Source organism: Ornithodoros turicata, chromosome 4, assembly GCF_037126465.1.
Source record: "Ornithodoros turicata isolate Travis chromosome 4, ASM3712646v1, whole genome shotgun sequence".
NCBI lineage: Eukaryota > Metazoa > Arthropoda > Arachnida > Ixodida > Argasidae > Ornithodoros > Ornithodoros turicata.
Window position 1 is genome coordinate 39336122 of NC_088204.1, and position 21940 is coordinate 39358061.

Here is a 21940-nt window from a genome sequence, read left to right on the forward strand (position 1 = left end):
TTGTTGTTCTAATGATCAAAGCTGAGAGTTTCGTTGCTGTTTCGTTATTGATGTGCAACTGATGTCCAAGTTTTGTTTACGTTTAGAGATGACGTAATTGTAACTTAATATCAGCGCAGTGCCCGCTACCGAAGCTAAGTAACGGAATCCCGCTTCCCGAAACATTGAGAACTAGGACTGTACGATAGTGTCGCTAGAAATTGGAAAATGTAACGGGACACGGCTACCGCTTACAAATAAAAGTACCGCAGACAAATTTCCCTCTGCTTACCTTTGGAGTTCACGCATATGTTGTATCCAGCTATGTTTTCTTTGTTAAACCCCTTCAATTGGTCAACGTGCAGCATAGAATGCAGGTAATTTATGCCATCAAGTAGATTTAAGATAGGGTAGATGATTTAGGATATGGTACACATGCGCTTTGAGGTCCCAAAGAAGTGAGGGGAGCACGCCCAGAATCCAAACAGTATTACGCGCAGTGAAGCTTCCTTTCTTCCTTGGGACCTCGTACCTACTGTGTATGCGTAAATCACAATCATGCCTGTCACGTGGAGTGTAACTAGCGCCGAGCATTCAGAAGCGAAACAAACACAACACATAGAGGTCCCGTGCCATTGACTGTCAATGAGGGCAAAGCTCACTACCAGCAGGCTTCATATTTGACGATGAATATCAGCTAAAATTATTCAACCTCGACAGAAATGCTTTACCCACGTCTGCTAACACCATAAAAGAAAGAGACGAACATACAAAGTAAAGCTTTTTTTTTCGTGAAAGGACCATGAGACATTGTCTTGTGCTTCCAATATCTCAGTTTCCATTCCGTACGACACAACATACTCTTTAGCAAGTGCGAAAAATGCAATTTCACTGAAGAAATGAAATTGTATCTAATCGAAGCACAATAAATAGACTTTGCATGTGCTTCTATAACTAAATATCGGCCCCGTTCGTCCATATTGATCACTGTGCGTTTACCGAAACGTTATAAAGTACACGAGCACGCAAAACGAAGGAAAAAGAAGTGCTGGGTTGGTCCTGTGAAACTAGAAGGGAATTGCATCATTTGTACTTGAAATCGAGGAGGATTCTGAGACATGTTCACCTGAATGGCAAGAAAGTGAAATAAAAAGGAAGAAATGTTTTGTTGGTGTATCTCTGTTTTCACTACTGTGTTACACGTTTTCCATTTGATTGAAAGTAGCGGAAGCGGAGGAGGGGTCCGCCGCTGCCCGAATTTGTTGCGGATTTTTTTTTTTTTTTTGCGCTAGCAATTTTACAATGTAGCGAGATCGATATCACTACTGCGCAACTAGAAGCAGTATCGAATACGGTAGCGGCGCCACTAGTAGCACCGTACATCATTGATCATTATTTACTCAGAAATCTAAACTTTCGAGATACTTGCTATTAGTAATTTTAAAAGCACCAAGGGTTTTTAGCCTTAGCAAAATAGATATGCGTATGATCTCCATACCTTGTAATATTAGAAGTATTGGATATTGGTTGGCTGGTGGCCTGTTATTAGCAGTCGCACAGCCTGGGCCGACTTCACATGAAACTGTGCCGACATTTGTCGCTCCCACTATCGGCATGACACGCGAACGTTTTAGACGCTAATAAACGTCAGCTGCCATGGGTTCCTTTTTAGGACGTGCCTTGGTACACAAACCGCTCCTCACTTTCAATATTCCATTTCAATTGGGCTCTTTTTCCATTTAAGGCGAACTCATGCGATCTAGTTAACGTTCAGTTCCGGAGAGGGTTGGTTGCACCGTCCCAAAATTGTTGGTTGTTGGTTAGTTAAATAACAAGGGGAGGTTATTTGTTATTTGCTTCGCTTTGCTTTTCTCGCGTGTTCTAAGGAAGTAATATAATCGGCGCCAGCGTGCAGAACATGCTATCAAACGACCAAGCCATTATTTTCATTCGCAGAGATCTGGAAAACTGCAGTAAGCTTGTCGAATTTCTTGATTGCATTCAACTTGACTGCAACTCTAAGGAATTACATCATTTTGGCCCAAATATCACCGGCGGGCGCACCAAGAGAAGCGATTTTGTTGCGTCTCCCATAGACTCCCATGTATTGAAAATTTGATAAACTTAATTCGCCAAAAATCACTGCATGGCGTCAGGCCTTCAGAAATGTGTCATTCCCTAGATAAACTCGAGGAGAACACGCCTGTACTTGTTTCGTATAGACATTTAGCGAGGTTTACGGGAACCTTGCGAACAAACATTCCCCATACACATTCTAAAGAAGTGAGTCCGCCTTAAATCTAGACTCAATGTAACTTTGTATGTCAATCCTGTCGCTGATTACACTCTTTAGTTTAACCTGGAAATGTCACTCTGAAAGTAATTCTCTTGGGTTCTCACAAGGTGAGGTGGAATGAATGAAGCACACACAAGACCCCGTGAAGAGAAAACAAACACGTGCTTTTTTTTTTCGTGCAAACTGCCAACTGTTTTTGATCCTGCTCCTAGACTTTCTGCACTCGTGGGTAACGTGAGAAGTCACGGAGGAAATGAAAGGGCGGAAGGAGAGGAAATGTAGCGCAGGCAGGGATGACTGTGTTTCTACCAGAAACCAGATGAAAAGAACGAAATAAGAAAATGCGAACACTGTTTTTAGACCGGTGCGTGCGGCTCCCTACAAATCTGCAGGGTCGTACCAACTATTAGAGCAGAGAACACTGCAATCCTCAGGAGGGAAACAATCATGAAGCCACACTCACCTGCACTTAGCGGAAGAAGACCAAAGTTTAGAGCATAGATGATCCCTATAGCAGCCCACGTTGTCATAGCGACCATGGCATCGAAGACGAGACTAGATGACCAAAAAACGAAGCTTGATACACCGGTCATTAGCTGCATCGCCTTGCTTGCCGACGTCCGTTCGTGGATGATGAAGACAACGGCGCTGGACGCTATGAGCGCCGACGCCACTTGTACGTGAGGTAGTATTCCCTCCACAATCGCAATTACCTTCCCAAAGACTATACTATCTTCTTCAGCGCTCTGAGCTCGGTACTGGATGGTGGGTAAGGCAGTGTCATTGGACACCTCCACCCTCAAATGCTGCGTTATGGAGATTTCGGCCGTGGTATCGTTTGTTGTGGCTCGAAGCAGGGCAGTAAAAGCAATGTATGCTGAGATGAGTTCGCTGTAGGGGAAGTAAGGGTTCCACCAGGCTTCGATTCTGCAGTGAGGGACACTTTTTGAGGGTACTCCAGGCTTTGATTTTTACAGAATGGTGCATTATTGGATCGCTACTGCCTTCCTTGTACAGTGCTGGACAAAAGTTTACGGAACACGCACTCTAGCGCATTCCTTCCTCAGAGTCACCCGCTAACAACGAATGGGATCGTGCGGACATGCAAACAGGTGATTGGGTTAACCAAGCACATGTCTGTAAGTCCGTGCTGTCCCATTCACTGCTAGCGTGTCACTCTGAGGAATAAATGCCTCGGAGGGTGTTCCGTAAACTTTTGTCCAGCACTACAAGAGATGCGTGCCGTTCGCGAAATTCATTTCTATTCACTGCAATAATTGGTTGGTTGTTTGGGTTAATTACCCTAAATCGGCGTCTCTGGCTTCTCTTTTGAAAAGAGGTGACAGGCGTGCACATTTACAGGTCGACGAAATCCTTGTAAACCGCACCTGAAGTTCTTCACAGAACTACAGGGCTAATCCAAGGTAAACATGAAAAGGTAGCGAACGCGGGAAAAAATACGAAATCTGACCCGACAACCCTGGTATTTTGATGCGCGAGCGAACCTCGGTGTTGCGAGGACAAATACGAATGCAAAGTTAGGTGTGTACTAATCACTTACTCGGTTATTCAATATAGGAAAATGTACTCCTCTGCCTGCTCTATGCATACGTCAAAGTCGTAGATAGTAAGCGAGTTTCCGCATCCTGCTGCTCTCCGGGAGCTGCACATGTGCAGTTCCTCAAGTTTCTCCGTTTATTGTGCCGCACGGACTGCTTCGCATTTTTTGCGTGTATTTATCAGGGTGTCGAACCGAAAACTGTACCCGAACCGTTATTTTTGCCGGAACCGAACCCGAACAGGAGCAGAACCGTAAAAAATAATAGCGGTAACCGGTTCGCAACAAAACGGTTCGGACATAAAGTCCGCATAAGAGTTCCTCTCAATCCCCGAACGAAGACACATTGGTATCATCATCACGCGTCCATATCACGGATTTCGGAAATTTTCACCTAGCAATCAAACGACGTTGTATAGTAAGTATACTTTCAGCGTCTTGTTAACACGATGAAGCGCAGTTGTCCTTGTCAGCGCCGCGGCTAGCGCCCCACACACGCGCTGCGGAGTCGACTCTTCAGATACGAGGCGCCAAGCGGACGAATGAAACAGGAATGGAGTAGGCCAGTTATGTAGCTCTATAAGACGAATTAGTGATTAAGTAAGCGCCCAACGTTTCCCTTTACACGTGAGCAGTAAAAATTAAACAAGTCAGAAACGTGAGAAGTGGAGAATCAGTGTACGCAGAACGGGTGCCTGTTGGATTGGTCGTGGTTTGAAAAGTAAATGCAGTTCTACTTATTGCTAGTGCAATTGTGTCGTGACATATTGCCTTTGCGTTGTGGGTTAACTATAGTACACTGCTGTGAGCTCGGACAGAGGAAGGCCGGCAGGCTTATTTTCGACATGCTACAGTACGGTTTCAGATCGATTCACGCTGTGAATGCAGTGTGCCGGCAAGTACCGTCGTCTAGGGCCCGGTTTCGCCAACACTGGATAACTTTGAACAGAGATCCGCTAAAAACCGCTAAAAACATCAATGCAGACAACAGCAGTAAGCTGTTAGCCACGCATTCCCTGATAAAAGCAATTTTATGGAACATATAAAATGGAAGCGTTGAACCGGTTTCGGGCTGCGAACAGGTTTGTGAACTGGTTCGATTTTCGGCGTGGCCGAACCGGAACTGAACTGGAACGAATTCAAAGCCACAGGAACCCGAATCCCTCATTTTTTACGGTTCGACACCCTGGTATTTATTGCTATATCGTACAAGAACACTCGAGTTACACATTTGGGGAGTGGAAGGTAAGCTGAACGTGCAGTACAGAAGCTGAGCATAGTCAGAACATTCCCTATTGTAGGCCGCAGTAAAGGCGTGAGCCATGTCCAGATACACACATAGGCGTGCCGTCTGAACAACACAGGAGACTCGCTGACGGCACCACACAACCGGCACAACTTTCTACCGTTTTCTTTAGGATCCTGGCAGGTGAGCACCTGAAGAAGCATTGATGTTTTGAGAAGCGCTACACGTGCATATACACATGCGTCTGCAGTTATTCTCATTTACGCATGCTTCAAGAGATTAGCTTTGGATATGATGGGATGCCTAGAGCGAAAAACAAAAAAAGAAACAGTCAGGCAACTACATGTGATAGTTTGCTGATGCATCAACGATAGTGTGATTTTCAGCGCTGTTGTTAGGTGAACATCTGTCCGCATTGATCAACATCAACTGAGCTGGTAAACACTCAAGATATTAAGCACGTGCCTTGCTGTTTCTGATATTGGGTGCGCGAATTTAAACAGTGTGCACCACTGCACCTCAGAGGCACGAGCTTGTCACATGATTCCTCCTGCCGATATTTGAATGGATTCTGGAGCTATGTGGTTTATCTGGCGGGCACTTGGGTATGATTTTGGGCTTGCTTTCTTGCTTGCTTCTGATTGCATTTCGAGGTTGTGCATTTGAACATGGTGTTGCAGTGGGCTCTGGGTCTTGGTGTTTCACAGTCTGATGCATGCTTGGGGTACCGGCCGGTTCTTGTGTAATATCCTGCATACATTTTGTGTAACCTCTACTTACAACAGGAACCACTTTACAGGTGCTAGCATAGCTGGAACTTTATGACGTGAAGCTGCAGAGTTGTTCTTTTTCCTTGGCACCCCGCGTTGCTCTGTGCACAACACTTTGGACAGACTGCACTTTACACACAGGAAGGCTGAGGTCGGGTGCAGTCCCGACACTTAAGTGCTCTTCATATATTGCTGGTAAGTATGGAGTCAACAGAAACATAGAACTGAGCAATATTTTCTGTGTTCCTATCATTATATCAGCATGACCTCAAAAGGAGTAAAACAGATGCATGTATTGTTGTCCAGACGTATGTTGACACCATATAGCATAAAGCAGAAGCGTTGGGGAGGACAGCGGACAGCATGTCATCATCTTGGTGCCCAGCAGGCCCGTCGGTGGTGAAACTGCAGGGACAGAAGGTGATACAGGGAGCACTGGGCCACCACGCTTACCCCTTCAGGATCATCACCATCACCGCGACAGCAGTGGTACACTGACATAAGAAAGTGGCGTAACCTGAAGTTACCAGTGCACCACCTTGCACAACAGGAATGGGGCTGAGGTCTCACCACCTAGCAGAATACTGAGCATCGTGACGTACGACTCCTCCTTTCAGGACCACCGCTATGCGAGCACCTGCGGTTGACAATCTTCTACAAGTGCCATCAAGACCACCAACTCGAGCTGCAGGTATGCACGCCCATTGAGTAGCTTTGTTGTCACAATTTCTGCAATCGGTAACCCTTTCCTTTTGTCATCATTCCCATAGGCACGGGTGAGCAATTTCTCCTTCAGTAGCACGTGATTCAATGAGAGACAGCACAATAACACCCAAGGAGCCAGCTGCAGGAGCTGCGGCAAAAGGTGCACGGATTCCAGGCTTGCAACGAAGAACTGCACAAAGATCTACAGCGACGTCGGCAATCAAGAACAATCTGTGAACGCGTGCAGAGTCTGAAAGAACATTGCTGCATTTGCTAACACATGCGAAGAAGCTTTTGAGTGCAATGTTGACAGGTTCCTTACCGCCTAGGGGTCAGGTCTAAGCTATCGGCAAATCTTAGATATGGTCAAACGAAACATTTCAACTTTATGTCCTCTGTCAGTGTATGCTCACTTATTCAGTCCTTTTCTTCGAGTGCGTTTGTTTTGATCCGTGAGGACGCTAAAATGCAGAAGGGCGGTACAGTGCATCCTAGGGCAGCAGGGCAAGTTGCAAGGCTGAGGTTGTAATTGCTGGACTGCTGTTTGTACATATTTGTTTAACCTGTGTCATAATTTTACTCGGTGCACATGAAGACCACGTAAATGCTTCAGGGAAGATTAGGAACATTGTTCGTAGTAAGGACTGCTTTGTTGAGTAATATAGTGTGGCTTGGTCCTTATTATGCATTCTGTGCATTGCGTTATTTTTAATGTCTCAGGTTGACTGTCATGTGCATATACCGTGCAGAGCTATTGCCTGTGGAACTATGTCATACCAGTGGCATATATTGCTTAGTGCACTCCCATAGATTACAGACCTTGTGTTGCAGTGACGTGTGATGGTGGAGTGAACTAGCTTGAAAGCTTGTAACCCTTTCCAAAACTTGAGCCTATCCAAACTTGAGCAGGACCCTTATGAGATCATAAGTGCACCACGCCATGTCTTGTACCACGCAATGTCTTGTAGCGTGCATAGGCTTGTGTGTGCTAATTGCGCATCCTCTAAAGGTCAGGCTACCACACACAAACCTCCCAATGTTCGCACGACTTGTCATATGTTACTATGGCTCACTATTATGGCTTCTTACCGGTGCACTCTTACATGAAGTGTCTTCTGTCTTGTATTTCATTGCTTTCTTCAGTGGGCTGCTTCCATGGCCAAAGAGGCGATCCATCGCCTTTCGAAAAACTGTTCGATGTCGCGATTGAAGTAAAGGAAAAAAAGCGCGAGCGGGGTGATGGGGAAAGGGAAGTAAACGGAAGTGCGAGAACACGTAAACCGACGTCACAAGTGACGTCGACTGGGACGTCACCTAACGTCACAATTGTAGTTGTCTGAACACAGGCGTGACCGTGGCGCTGACCGTAAAAACATGGCGTAGATTTGAAGACGCAAGGCCTCACGGGAGTAGCGCTGCCTTTTTACATAGGGAGACCCAAAAGAAACCAGAGTTGTCCTCGGGAGTGCGCATTCGTTGCAATACATGCTTCCACCACTAGCTGAGAGTTTTACGAACTGTTTTGGATCAGTGCACCAGATGGCGTTGTTGTGCAACGCTGTGTTCGGCTTCAGTGAATTCTATTCCTAGACCACTTCAACCCGTTTGCCTATTTCGTGATGGCTGATTTGCACGAACAACGTGCGGCAGTGCAATTTTGTTTCCTGTTGAGCAAAAACGTATCAGACACGGCAGTTATGCTACAGACGGCTTACAAGGAGGCTGCTTTGAGCAAAACACAAGTGTACGAATGGGTTTCTCAATTTAAACGAGGCGAAATGTCGATTGACGATCAACCTCGTTCTGGACGGCCTTCGACCAGCCGTACTGAAGAAAATGTCGACAGAATTCGTCAAGCGGTCTTGCAAGACCGCCGTCGGACCATTGATGAGCTTGTGGAGTTAACAGGGGTGTCATGGAAGCACATGTCAGCGAATTTTATCGAACGATTTGCACATGAAACGAGTTGCAGCGAAATTTGTGCCTCGACTGCTCACGCCCGAACAAACAGAGAATCGCATTGCTGCATGCTATGCTTTGAAGGACCAGTAGGAGACGGACCCCAACTTTCTTTCTAAAATCATAATCGGGGACGAATCTTGGTGCTACGGTTACGACCCCGAAATGAAACAGCAGTCTAGCCAATGGAAAACAGCCAGTTCCCCACGACCCGAGAAAGCATGACAAGTGAAGTCGCACGTCAAGACAATGGTGATGTGCTACTTTGACGTGAGGGGGCTTCTGCACTCCGAATTTGTTCCGCCGGGTCAAACAGTGAACCAAAGCTTCTATTTGGAAGTTTTAAGAAGATTGCCCCACGATCTACGGAAGAAACGTCCCGAGTTGTGGCAGTCAGGTGACTGGTTCCTTCACCATGACAACGCACCGGCCCACACCGCGCTGAGTGTTCAGCAGTTTCTTACCAAAAATGGCATGACCCCTGTGCACCACCCTGCCTGCTCACCTGATCTCGCCCCCTGCGACTTTTTTCTCTTCCCACAAATGAAGAAAGTCCTCAAAGGGAAATGTTTTGCCGATGTCGAAGAAGTGAAACAGAAAACGGCACAAGCACTAAAAAGCATCAACGTCGACGAGTTCCAAAAGTGTTTTGAGCAGTGGAAACAACGTCTGGACAGGTCTGGAAAGGGAGATTACTTTGAAGGTATTTGAAATTAGAGCATGCAACAATAAAAACACATTTTTTTAATAAAATAATTCCGGTTTCTTTTGGGTCCCCCCTCGTATACCTTGGCTAACTTCTTGGATCGCCAGGAAAGAAACTAAAAAGAACTAACGTCCGGATATTGGTGATGCCGATTATGTGTTAGAGTTTTGATGTTACCTATGACGCAGTCTCTACACTGCAAACGCACTGAATTTAGCGTTTCCGCAAAATAATGCAGTGACCACTGCGAACTACATTTAAACATTCTGCTCTCCTGCGGCGCAATTATTCAAATCTGCGCTATGCCAAACTATGTTTGACATAATGCAGCATGTGAACCTTATCACGCGAAACATACGCAGAGGGTTTTGTTTGGTCGTCATACTGAAAATTTATTTAATCGTACTGTACAAATAATTCGGTCAAGAATGTTCATAAAATTTAACACGTTCATTTTTTGTACGCTCATGGTAAATTTTCGCTATACAGTTCGTGTGTAGATGCTGCCGTTTCGTTGTTTTGATTCGGCAGCGTACATTACTGTCTTCCCAACGTTTACACCGATGCAGTCCCGAAGAGGCAGCTTAACTACACACGCACGCACGCACACACACACACAACACAGTGGAGCAGCAATACGTCTGCTCACTAAATAACCGGGTGAAAAGTGTATCATGCCAAACTTCCCGGACACTGAAGCACATGGCGTAGTCATATCACACCGCTATTATCGTTAAAAAAATGAAAGGAAAGTCAGATTCTATCGCCACCAGGACACACGGTTTACCTGACACCGCACATGTCAATGTGAGCACGGTGTTCGCTCGAGACTCCAAAAACAGAATGATACACCAAATCCAAAATCTTTAGAGTCCAAAACCAAGAAAGGTTCTACGGATCCATGGATCGTACGAATCTCGAATCCTTCGAATCCTTTCTTTAAAAATATTTTAAAAAGCCAGGAAAAAAACACTTTGAAAACACACAAAAAAAAAACAAAAAAGTGTTTTGAAGCAGAATATGATGCCTTTGTTTAACGAAAAACAAATTGAATAATATAATAAAGTAATATAGTATAATATTATAATAATATATATAATGCTTCACTTTCAGGAGAAAGTATAGCCATATAGCTCTTCTTAAACGTATTTTATTTAGCATGTTGTTCACAGACTACAAGAAACGCATAAATTCTCGAGTCCGAATTAGTTCCATAAAACTAAGGAAAACCAGGTTAGTTCTGAACTTGTAACAGTTCCTGCCTGAACTTGTCCAGAGCAATGTAAGCAAACAAACAAGAAAACACGTGTCGGCCAATAGGGCCTTTGGCGGACTCCGAAGAAACAAATGAACGTGGTTGATGGATTCGAAAGATTCGATTCGCCATTCTCGGCACTGGGATTCGGATTCGCGAATCCCTCCTAGGATTTGAGGACACGAGGATTCACGGAATCGGTTTGCACATTCCTACACGGAACCATATGTAATGCACAGCGTGAGAGTTTGATTGTGTGTAATGCAGAGGGGTCTTACTTGTCTTTCATGATGCTGATACCAAGTGCGTATTTGTAGGCATTTTCTCTCAAATTGCCGTTCGATAGCTCGAGAAGCTGCAGGGACGGATCGTCGAGGATGTCTACGTGAGCCGAATTGCGTGAAAGAACAGGTAGGCAGTATTCATTGGCCATGTTAGTACTGTTGGCATCGTGATGCAGAAAAACTCTTTCGCCTGAGTAGTAGTCCCCCATAGTAGACGTGAGTGTGATTGCGCCGGGTTCGTCCGATTTGAGGGACAGCTCTTCCGTATCCAGGAGTATCGCATCCAGCAGCTGCAAAATATAGTGATCAGCATTATCTTGATCCGGAATTTTTGTAGCAGACAGAAGTGAAATGTCCAGCATATGTGTGCCTTCATTTCCTGCCTGGTTGCGACAAATATAAATGCTCTCTGATTGCTGCATTCGCACGTTGGGTTAAGATATACAATTAATGCAATATCAACATGAGTCTTGCCAATCGTGCATAGACCACTCTAACAATTATTTAAGATATTCAGGCGCCACCTTCGGTTTCAATAATTAGATAGATATGGGTAGCATAATAGAAATCAGTAGATGTTACCTGTGACTGATTGTGCATCACGGCCATAAGCACAGCCACTGGAAGCAAGGCTCCAAGCAAGAGAGGTATACAACCTCTCCAGTGGTTGGTGGCACGCTTGATAATCAGCGCTCGGACGCATTGGAAAGTCCTCGGCTGCTGGCATCTATTCATCAGGGTCCCTTTAATTTCTTCGGCTGAAGAGGTTACATTATTTTAGCAAGCGACAAAAATAGTCTTTTTGCCACACATTTACTAAAGTAGAGTCTCGTGGGGAGCATCGCAGCACACTTGGTTATACCTTCCTTACTATTGTAGGTATCAACCGGCTACGATATCGTGACAAGACAAACATCTTCGACCTCAACTGTCTTCACTGATTTCGCAAGCCTGCGGCAACACCCCCAACTACGCCCACATGGCCCGCAGGACATCTAGAATCAACGTCACTGCCAGGACCCCCCAATATTTGATACGTAACGCTGCTAAAGATCGCTTCGGCTGCAGTGTCGTGGGGGAGCCCCGCAGCACACCTGATCATATCTTTCTTACTGTTGTAGCTCTGAACCGGCTACGACATCGTGACAACACAAACATCTTCGCCATGACCCAAACTGTCTTCACTGATTTCACAAGCCTGCGGCAACTCCCCCAACTACGCTCACATGGCCCGCAGGACATCCGCAATCAACGTCGCTTCCGGGACAATATTTGATATTTAACGCCGCTAAAAATACCTTCGGCTGCAGTCTTGTGGGGAGACGCAGCACACCAGGTCATATCTTCCTTAGTGTTGTAGGTCTGAACCGGCATACGCCATCGTGATAATACAAACATCTGCGCCTGGACCCCAACTGTCTTCACTGATTTCGCAAGCCTGCGGCAACACCCCCAACTACGCCCACATGGCCCGCAGGACATCCGGAATCAACGTCACTGGCAGGACCCCCAATATTTGATACTTAACGCTGCTAAAGATCGCTTCGGCTGCAGTGTCGTGGGGGAGCCCCGCAGCACACCTGATCATATCTTTCTTACTGTTGTAGCTCTGAACCGGCTACGACATCGTGATAACACAAACATCTTCGCCATGACCCAAACTGTCTTCACTGATTTCACAAGCCTGCGGCAACTCCCCCAACTACGCTCACATGGCCCGCAGGACATCCGGAATCAACGTCGCTTCCGGGACAATATTTGATATTTAACGCCGCTAAAAATAGCTTCGGCTGCAGTCTGGTGGAGAGCATCGCAGCACACCAGGTCATATCTTCCTTAGTGTTGTAGGTCTGAACCGGCTATACGCCATCGTGATAATATAATTCCGGGACAATATTTGATATTTAACGCCGCTAAAAATAGCTTCGGCTGCAGTCTGGTGGAGAGCATCGCAGCACACCAGGTCATATCTTCCTTAGTGTTGTAGGTCTGAACCGGCTATACGCCATCGTGATAATACAAACATCTGCGCCTGGACCCCAACTGTCTTCACTGATTTCGCAAGCCTGCGGCAACACCCCCAACTACGCCCACATGGCCCGCAGGACATCCGGAATCAACGTCACTTCCGTTACAATATTTGATATTTAACGCCGCTAAAAATAGCTTCGGCTGCAGTCTTGTGGGGAGCATCGCAGCACACCAGGTCATATCTTCCTTAGTGTTGTAGGTCTGAACCGGCTATACGCCATCGTGATAATACAAACATCTGCGCCTGGACCCCAACTGTCTTCACTGATTTCGCAAGCCTGCGGCAACACCCCCAACTACGCCCACATGGCCCGCAGGACATCCGGAATGAACGTCACTGCCAGGACCCCCCAATATTTGATACTTAACGCTGCTAAAGATCACTTCGGCTGCAGTGTCGTGGGGGAGCCCCGCAGCACACCTGATCATATCTTTCTTACTGTTGTAGCTCTGAACCGGCTACGACATCGTGACAACACAAACATCTTCGCCATGACCCAAACTGTCTTCACTGATTTCACAAGCCTGCGGCAACTCCCCCAACTACGCTCACATGGCCCGCAGGACATCCGGAATCAACGTCGCTTCCGGGACGATATTTGATATTTAACGCCGCTAAAAATAGCTTCGGCTGCAGTCTTGTGGGGAGCATCGCAGCACACCAGGTCATATCTTCCTTAGTGTTGTAGGTCTGAACCGGCTATACGCCATCGTGATAATACAAACATCTGCGCCTTGACCCCAACTGTCTTCACTGATTTCGCAAGCCTGCGGCAACACCCCCAACTGCGCCCACATGGCCCGCAGGACATCCGGAATCAACGTCACTTCCGTTACAATATTTGATATTTAATGCAGCTAAAAATAGCTTCGGCTGCAGTCTTGTGGGGAGCATCGCAGCACACCAGGTCATATCTTCCTTAGTGTTGTAGGTCTGAACCGGCTATACGCCATCGTGATAATACAAACATCTGCGCCTGGACCCCAACTGTCTTCACTGATTTCGCAAGCCTGCGGCAACACCCCCAACTACGCCCACATGGCCCGCAGGACATCCGGAATGAACGTCACTGCCAGGACCCCCCAATATTTGATACTTAACGCTGCTAAAGATCACTTCGGCTGCAGTGTCGTGGGGGAGCCCCGCAGCACACCTGATCATATCTTTCTTACTGTTGTAGCTCTGAACCGGCTACGACATCGTGACAACACAAACATCTTCGCCATGACCCAAACTGTCTTCACTGATTTCACAAGCCTGCGGCAACTCCCCCAACTACGCTCACATGGCCCGCAGGACATCCGGAATCAACGTCGCTTCCGGGACGATATTTGATATTTAACGCCGCTAAAAATAGCTTCGGCTGCAGTCTTGTGGGGAGCATCGCAGCACACCAGGTCATATCTTCCTTAGTGTTGTAGGTCTGAACCGGCTATACGCCATCGTGATAATACAAACATCTGCGCCTTGACCCCAACTGTCTTCACTGATTTCGCAAGCCTGCGGCAACACCCCCAACTACGCCCACATGGCCCGCAGGACAACTGGAATGAACGTCACTGCCAGGACCCCCCAATATTTGATACTTAACGCTGCTAAAGATCGCTTCGGCTGCAGTGTCGTGGGGGAGCCCCGCAGCACACCTGATCATATCTTTCTTACTGTTGTAGCTCTGAACCGGCTACGACATCGTGATAATACAAACATCTGCGCCTGGACCCCAACTGTCTTCACTGATTTCGCAAGCCTGCGGCAACACCCCCAACTACGGTCACGTGGCCCGCAGGACATCCGGAATCAACGTCACTTCCGGTACAATATTTGATATTTAACGCCGCTAAAAATAGCTTCGGCTGCAGTCTCGTGGGGAGCACCGCAGCACACCAGGTCATATCTTCCTTACTGTTGTAGGTCTGAACCGGCTACGCCATCGTGATAATACAAACATCTGCGCCTGGACCCCAACTGGCTTCAATGATTTCGCAAGCCTGCGGCAACACCCCCAACTACGCTCACGTGGCCCGCAGGACATCCGGAATCAACGTCGCTTCCGGGACAATATTTGATATTTAACGCCGCTAAAAATAGCTTCGGCTGCAGTCTCGTGGGGAGCATATTGCAGCACAGCAGGTCATATCTTCCTTCGGATATTCACTTTGTAACTAGTTCTATCGTATCACCCTGCGGGACTGCACTTTATTGCTTCCACATAATGTCGATTTCTGACATCTGTTTGGCCTGTATGCAGCATCTCTCAAAGAAGAACAAAGTCATAAAATGTGCAAACTGATCTAATTTTTATCATGTTGGCAAGTGCTCTGGCCTGACAAAAACTTCATACAAAGCTTCATCTACCGCTGAACGCGAAGCTTGGTCCTGGCCCACATATATGCTAAACAATGCACGAACGCAATAGGTAGAATCAAAGTCGGAACCATCACTCACAGCTATTCTGCTGGAAATACATAGTAACGGTGGGAAAATGTCGACTGTTTTTGAAAAAATGGCAAACCTGCAGTTCAAGATCTTCACTACACATAGGGGATAAAAACGAGTCAGGAGATAATATATCCTCGATTAATGTTGACGGCACGTCCATGACCCATCTTACCTCTATTGCGGAAACATTCAACGAGTATCTTTTCAGTATTCACACCCGGGTTGCACTGTCGCCAGATACTCCACATGCTCTACCCCTCGCATCAGTCAACTCAAAGTCCTCCCTTCCCTCCCCCACGAATCCGGCTGAAGTCACTTTCGTTATAGGCCTCTTGAAGCAAAGTAAGTCAGACGGACATGATGGAATATCCACGGATTTCATCATGCGCTTCCCAGTTCAAGTGTTCACCTAGCAGAGCCCCTAGCGCACATTGTAAATGAAATGTTTCTAGATGGAGAATATCCTGACAACTTGAAAATTGCTAAGGCTGTTCCGATATTCAAATAAGGAAATCGGAGTGAGATAGTTAGCTACCGCCCGATATCCCTCGTTGTATCTTTTAGAAAGGTTATAGAAAAAATAAACCTAGGACGTTTAGAGTCATTTCCTAATCATTGCGACTTGTTTAGCCCTTTCCAATTTGGTTTTCGTAAAGACTATTGCACTAATCCATGTGACAGAAAAATAAAGAGCAATATAGAAGCCAGACTTATCACAATAGGCATTGAATGCGTGACGTCACTCCCTAAGTGGAGGTGTGAGAGACGACCCGTAACTCTATGAGACGCCAGCGGCATTCCTTTTTCCAAGGTCATGCCCTTATTGGTTCCTCGGTATTGACGTTTTCTCGTTTTTCCATAGAGGGAATTCCGAAATACTCTCAATAACTGTGTTTATATGGATACTATGTCGACTGAACGGTGCAGTCGACTGGCGGCGGTTTACATGCAGGCCGCTAAGGCGTCAAAGAGCTCGATGGGAATTCGAGCAACTGATCGACTAAAGCGCCACGTTCATGTCTGAGCTATAACCTTATAACTAGGGCGTATTACATAAAAATTTGTTGCCGCGCGCGTTCTTTACATGTGAAACACATCTGAAGTCGTCATTTCACAAATAGACTACAGGCACTACCATTCTTTCGGTCGTACTGCGGAAAGGTCTACCAACAAGTGGGCTAGATTTGGGAACACGTCGGCTGCAGATCTCCGGAAGCTATGGACGACACAGTTTTCCTTTGTTGCTCTCAAAGCGAGTTTACCATGATCAATTTGTTACTGAGCCGTCAAGTTCCACCTATAATTGTGGTGCACCAGCACAACTAAATTGTGCAGCGCATACCCACTGCTACACCCATGAACGGAGACGACGCCGGGCTGGACACTCGGAGAATGGGCAGCTAGGAACGGTAAGGCGTGTAGCGAACTGCACCGCTATCCGGATAATTTTCTGTGGTTCCGCTTGTCTGTTGTTGCTTGCCCGTTTTACTTTATTTTCCGTATGTGGGCATGTTTCGGAAGATAGTGTCCCACCGGCAGCGGCAGCAACGGCAAGGAAAAACTTACAGGTCGCTGTAATGCTTGCCTGTTGCGCATTTATTTTATTCCTGGATTTTATTTTAGACACGTACCCTTGCATATCCGAACCGCATAACGCTCAATATAATGCGTTAATGTTCGGTTTAAACTGCCTAGCTTGCTGGTCTGCAAACTCCTAGGTAGCAAACTTGCAAGCGCGTTCTAGCTTGCTGTTTTCGCATTGCGGCGAGAAAGTAAGTGACGGCAGATTTTTTTGGCACTTTCTCAAGTGCATCAGCTGCATGGTAATGCCGTGACGCAGCGCAGCTGTGCCATATTTGTTGTATTTCTAACTATGAGAATATTGCTCATAAGAAGGCAGCATTACAGGTACTGCTACTACACAACTGTCTGTTGTCTGTCTGTCAGAGGTCTGTCTGTCTGCTCACCCTTTTGTTTTTCATGCATTTTATCTCTGACAGCAGTGAATGTTCCACCAGACAACCACAATTAACCTGTATATGTCCAGACCTGCAAGTAACAGCGCGTGCAAGACGGCGCATCTGGAAGTGGACTTGCCCAGACGCTTGGTGGGAAAGCCTTCGCCACCGGTAGTCCGTGCCAGTAGGAGGAGAGCTTCAGGACTTGGAAGACCTTCGCACGACTGGTTTCCCTTGTAGGACCACACATGTCCCCCGACCCAAACTGGGTCCGAACGCCACTGCCAACTGACAAGCGTGTCGCCATAGCATTGTACAAGCTAGTCAGCTGTGGTGATCACGTTTTGCTGCATCACTGTTTGGCGCACATAAATCGACGATTCATAATTGCGTCTGTTTTGTTGCACTTTGCGGAAGCACTTTCTGAGCCAGTTCATCAACATGGCTGACCATGATGATGCAACTGCAATTGCACAGCGCTTCCTGCTGAAGTGTAGCACACCGCAGGTGACTGGCGCAAATCACGGTACCACATCCCTGTTCTCCCTCCATTGGACTACAACAGGAAGGGGTGGCCGTCCCTAGTACTACAACCTGGTGTGGATGACAGTGAGATTTGCCAATGTTATTTTTTTAGGCTGTTCACAACACTTATAACTTGCACAGGTCCTGGTTTCACCAAACATCTTGATTTGATTCATAAATTCGCCTCGGAAACACTTTGGAGCGTCCGCAACACCTGTTGTGCACTCTCAGGGTCCGCTCATGATGCCTCGGTGCTGAATCCTCGAGGCTGTACACAGTTAACAGACAACTTATTCCACAAGTATATATTACCGGCCATAATTTGCAGTTATTAACATACGGGGACGAGACGTACCGATTTACACAAGTCACCACTTGCTTTCAAATATGATAACATTATATTCACATAAGGAACTACTATATGAAAGTATAAAATATAAACTTTCTGAGCTTATATGTAAAGAGAGACATCAGCGGAATCCTCGTTCCATACGTGATACCTGGGGACCCGTCATAGCCCTTGTTGCCCTGGCTATTAAAGCCGTTTCCCCAGAGCGGAAGGCTCACGACGGAGGAAACGATTACATTTTCCTCTTTAATTTACACGAATTCAGAATGCATGTGATTAAATATATTTCTTCAGCTATTCTGCATGCATATGAACGCATATTTCCGAGAAGAGATTGTCGGGACGGGGACTGTCCTCAACTAGAGGGTCACGTTGGTGCAGTGACGATATATTTGCTCACAGGGCTGTGTTGCGGTGAAGCACAACGTTTCAATGCCCTTCTCACCCTCCCTACTTCTCGCTCTGTAGACCTTCTTCCTCCTACTACACAGAAATAAAGCAACGGAAGGTGGTTGATTCGATGGAGTTGAAAGCGAGTTGCTGAATGCTTTTAATGAACAGTTACATTACTAGGTGTGGGCAGAGTGGAAGAGCAGTGTAAAAGACAAGGCATCGGGACGTAGACGTGAAAGGCACAAGACAGGGGGAGATGAACAAGCATCACCATAGTTGACGCTCCTTGAAAACAGAGCGGCGATTATTTATTTTTAATTATAATTTGTTTCATTATTTTATTGTTTCGTCACAACATGTCACTCAAGGTCTGCCGGATTCATTCAACTGCATCACAATACTTCCCCGCAGATAGCGCATTGTGGGTTGCAATTGATGCTTGTAAATTCCAAGTCCATGTAGGCACAGAAAGGAAGCAACAACTAGTAGCAACAACTGTTCAACGAGCGCCTGAGTGCAGGAAGGGCCATCGTTGAAGACGCCTTTGGACGGCTGAAGAGCAGGTGGCGCTGCGTTATGAAGCGCACGGACATCAACTACAAGTTTGTACCAACACTTGTAGCAGCTGTCTGTGATGTATAACATTTGCGAGGAGAGGAACGAGGGCGCCAATCCAAGGTAACACATTGTAGCTTCTCATCTTTGATGTTTTCTAGCGTCTCCACAATTATATGCACATATTATTTCCATTAGTTGGGCTTCAGACATGCAGGACACGGAGCGAAGCTTACCTCAGCGGACACGCCAGTCCCAGGCAGATGGAGGCAATGCAGCCGTGCTGGATGCCCTGTGTGTCTACACAGCAGCACAACTGCACTTATGTGAACATGGAAGCATCACAAAATATGGATGCATGGCAGGATCAGTTGGTGATTGATTCACATCACATTCACATTCAGGTGACGCCGTGGAAGGGAAGAACAACAAGGGACAACGGCAGGAACCACACTAGCAGACTGCTGACTCTCAACAGGTTGGAATACAAGCTTAAACAAAAAAAAAAGTTGCTTAACAAGAAAAGATGAAAGGAATACAAAAAAAAAGAAAACATCGCCAGGTAGCTTATGCTTCTCTAACACTGTACGTGTGTACATACAGGGTATCGACAGGGGTCGCCCGTGGAATCTTTCGTGCTGCTTCTTAGCAAGAACTTTCATCTTAGACAAGAGCGTTTCAGATATATCATGCAACAATCCTAACAGGTAGCCCCCTTCACACCCTTCACATAAGCTCTTCACTTTGAGAGCAAGCGACTGCCCTTCACATCATGCTCACATGACATGTCCGGAGCAGCCCCAGGAACGCTGAGGCGATGGCTCTTTTTACCACTTTAGAGTGACAAGAATCGGAGGACAGTACGACTTTTTTAGACCTAGGATGGTATGCCCAACATAAATGAAGGGGGATTTTGTCAGCATAGATATAGGAGCTACAACTCCTAGAACTCCAACTAGAACTCCAGGCAACCCGCGCTTGGCATTTCCGAAGTAAACTTCATGCCATTTGCATGTAACCGAAAGGCATCCGAAAAGCCATTCTCAGAAATTCCGACGGAGATAATCTATAATAAGAACGGGGATAATCTTGATAGTATAAAATAAATAAACAACATCAACGGACCTAAAAAATGCAGTATCTGTAACTATCCTTCCGTGCGCAACTGACAGACCTGACAAACTGTGCCAAGAAAATTTGGGAAAACAATGGGGGAACCCTAGATCCATGAAGGAGACCGAGAGACACGGACACAGAAGACAACACACGCAAGTTCCCAGGGTGCCTCTCGGTCTTCTTCATTGATCTACACCAATTAGCCTGCACCCTTTCCCTAGTTTCATTGGGAACCCTAAAACCAATTGCGGTGCTACCTTTTTGCACACGCAGTTTGTCCCCCTCCCTAATGATACCAAGACAAGTAAGCACGTAGTAGATCAATGAACACAGTCAGCGTAATCCCCGCATTGTTTTGGAACTGGACAGGGTCGGACCTCTCAAGCGCATCTTGCACTGATCATAACAGAGTGCCTTGCGGAAGAAAATAAAGCAGGTCCTCGACGTCTATAGAAAACATATTCAAACAGGCAGTGTTCTCATTCCGAGGGAACTGAATAACAGGTAGCGTATTCAACTGTGTAGCAAAGCTATGGCTATATCATATGCGTGTACTACAGCGAAAACACAAAAGTAAACTTACTGACTCTAATGTCGCCGATGGTATCCACACTGGTCTCGCGAAGGTTGACGCTGCAATGAAACATTTCTGATGGACACTTGCGTATTAATAGATACTACTGATGTCACGAACTTTTCGACGGGCTCGACGAAATTTTGAATTTTTCAGTCAGGTTCGGCGTGGTTCGCAGGCTTCCACTTCCTAATGAACCGCTAAAAATTCTGTAGCCTGATATAACTCTTAAAATTTTGACTGTCTGTTTGTCAAACATGAAAAAACACTAGGTTTATCGGTGAAACGAGCCCAGCACGGACACGGATCCAGGAAGAACGCACCACAGAGGTGCTAACAAACGACTACGGAAAGTCTTTTAACCATATCACAGGAAGTGCAATCCAAATAGCAATAATGTGCAGCAAACCTATCAAACTTACCCCTTATGTCGTCTGTGTGCACCTGTGCGAGAATTAGTTTGAAATCGCATGTTGCTAGCGACGCACCAGAAAACACGGCTTGTCCGGCGGCGTCTCACTTTTTTTTTTCAGGGGTTTCCAATTTACCTTGCTATTGCAATAAGTATAACTATATGACACATAACAATAAAGAACGAAAACTCTAAAGAAAACACAAGTACTTGGCGGCTTCTAAAACACATCCTTCCGCTTCCGGTTACGATATAGACGCGCATGCGCAGTCAAGGTAGAACTCTGCGAACTTTTTCGATTTCCAGAAGAATTTTTTTAATTTCGCGAACTTTTGCTAATTGGAATCTTGAAAGGTTCGTGACATCACTATTGGATACACGTACTATAGGTTAGCAATATGACACAGCCAGCTGGGACGCTATCGTGAACTGTGTTAGATGGGTGAATAGTTAGAGGCCCATTTTGAGTATTATCTGACTACTGGTGTGAAAACCGTGTAATTGAGCAAAATGTTCAGCACTCTCATGCAAAGAATATGAATGCCTTGTACTTGAAAATTCCCCCTTCCTCTGTCTTGCATTCTGTGTTGAATTACCACCATATAATGTACTGCCTGCAAGGACGTGTGAGCCAAACATTTTCTGATAAAAATTAATTGGTCGATATGAAAGATGTCACCTAATGGCTGGTTACGGGCATCAAAACAATTTCATTTGATGTGTTCCGTAAAAAGTGATGGTGTATGTACCATCTTTCTTTTTAGATCTGCAATGCCGATCCACAATGCATTCCATTTTTACGATATGCATTTACATTGACTGATATGCA

At 46.1% G+C, this 21940-nt stretch overlaps 1 protein-coding gene across 1 annotated transcript in view; it reads right to left on the reverse strand.

Annotated features, from left to right (window-relative positions):
* The window catches only part of LOC135393033 (phospholipid-transporting ATPase ABCA3-like), a 241869-nt gene that overhangs the window by 108491 nt on the left and 111438 nt on the right, over positions 1-21940 (reverse strand). Inside the window, exons 14-17 of the mRNA XM_064623623.1 lie at positions 20709-20758; positions 11341-11516; positions 10753-11048; positions 2739-3202 (exon numbers count right to left, since the gene is read on the reverse strand). Coding sequence (XP_064479693.1) covers positions 2739-3202; positions 10753-11048; positions 11341-11516; positions 20709-20758 — 986 coding nt within the window. The remainder of the gene's footprint in view (positions 1-2738; positions 3203-10752; positions 11049-11340; positions 11517-20708; positions 20759-21940) is intronic.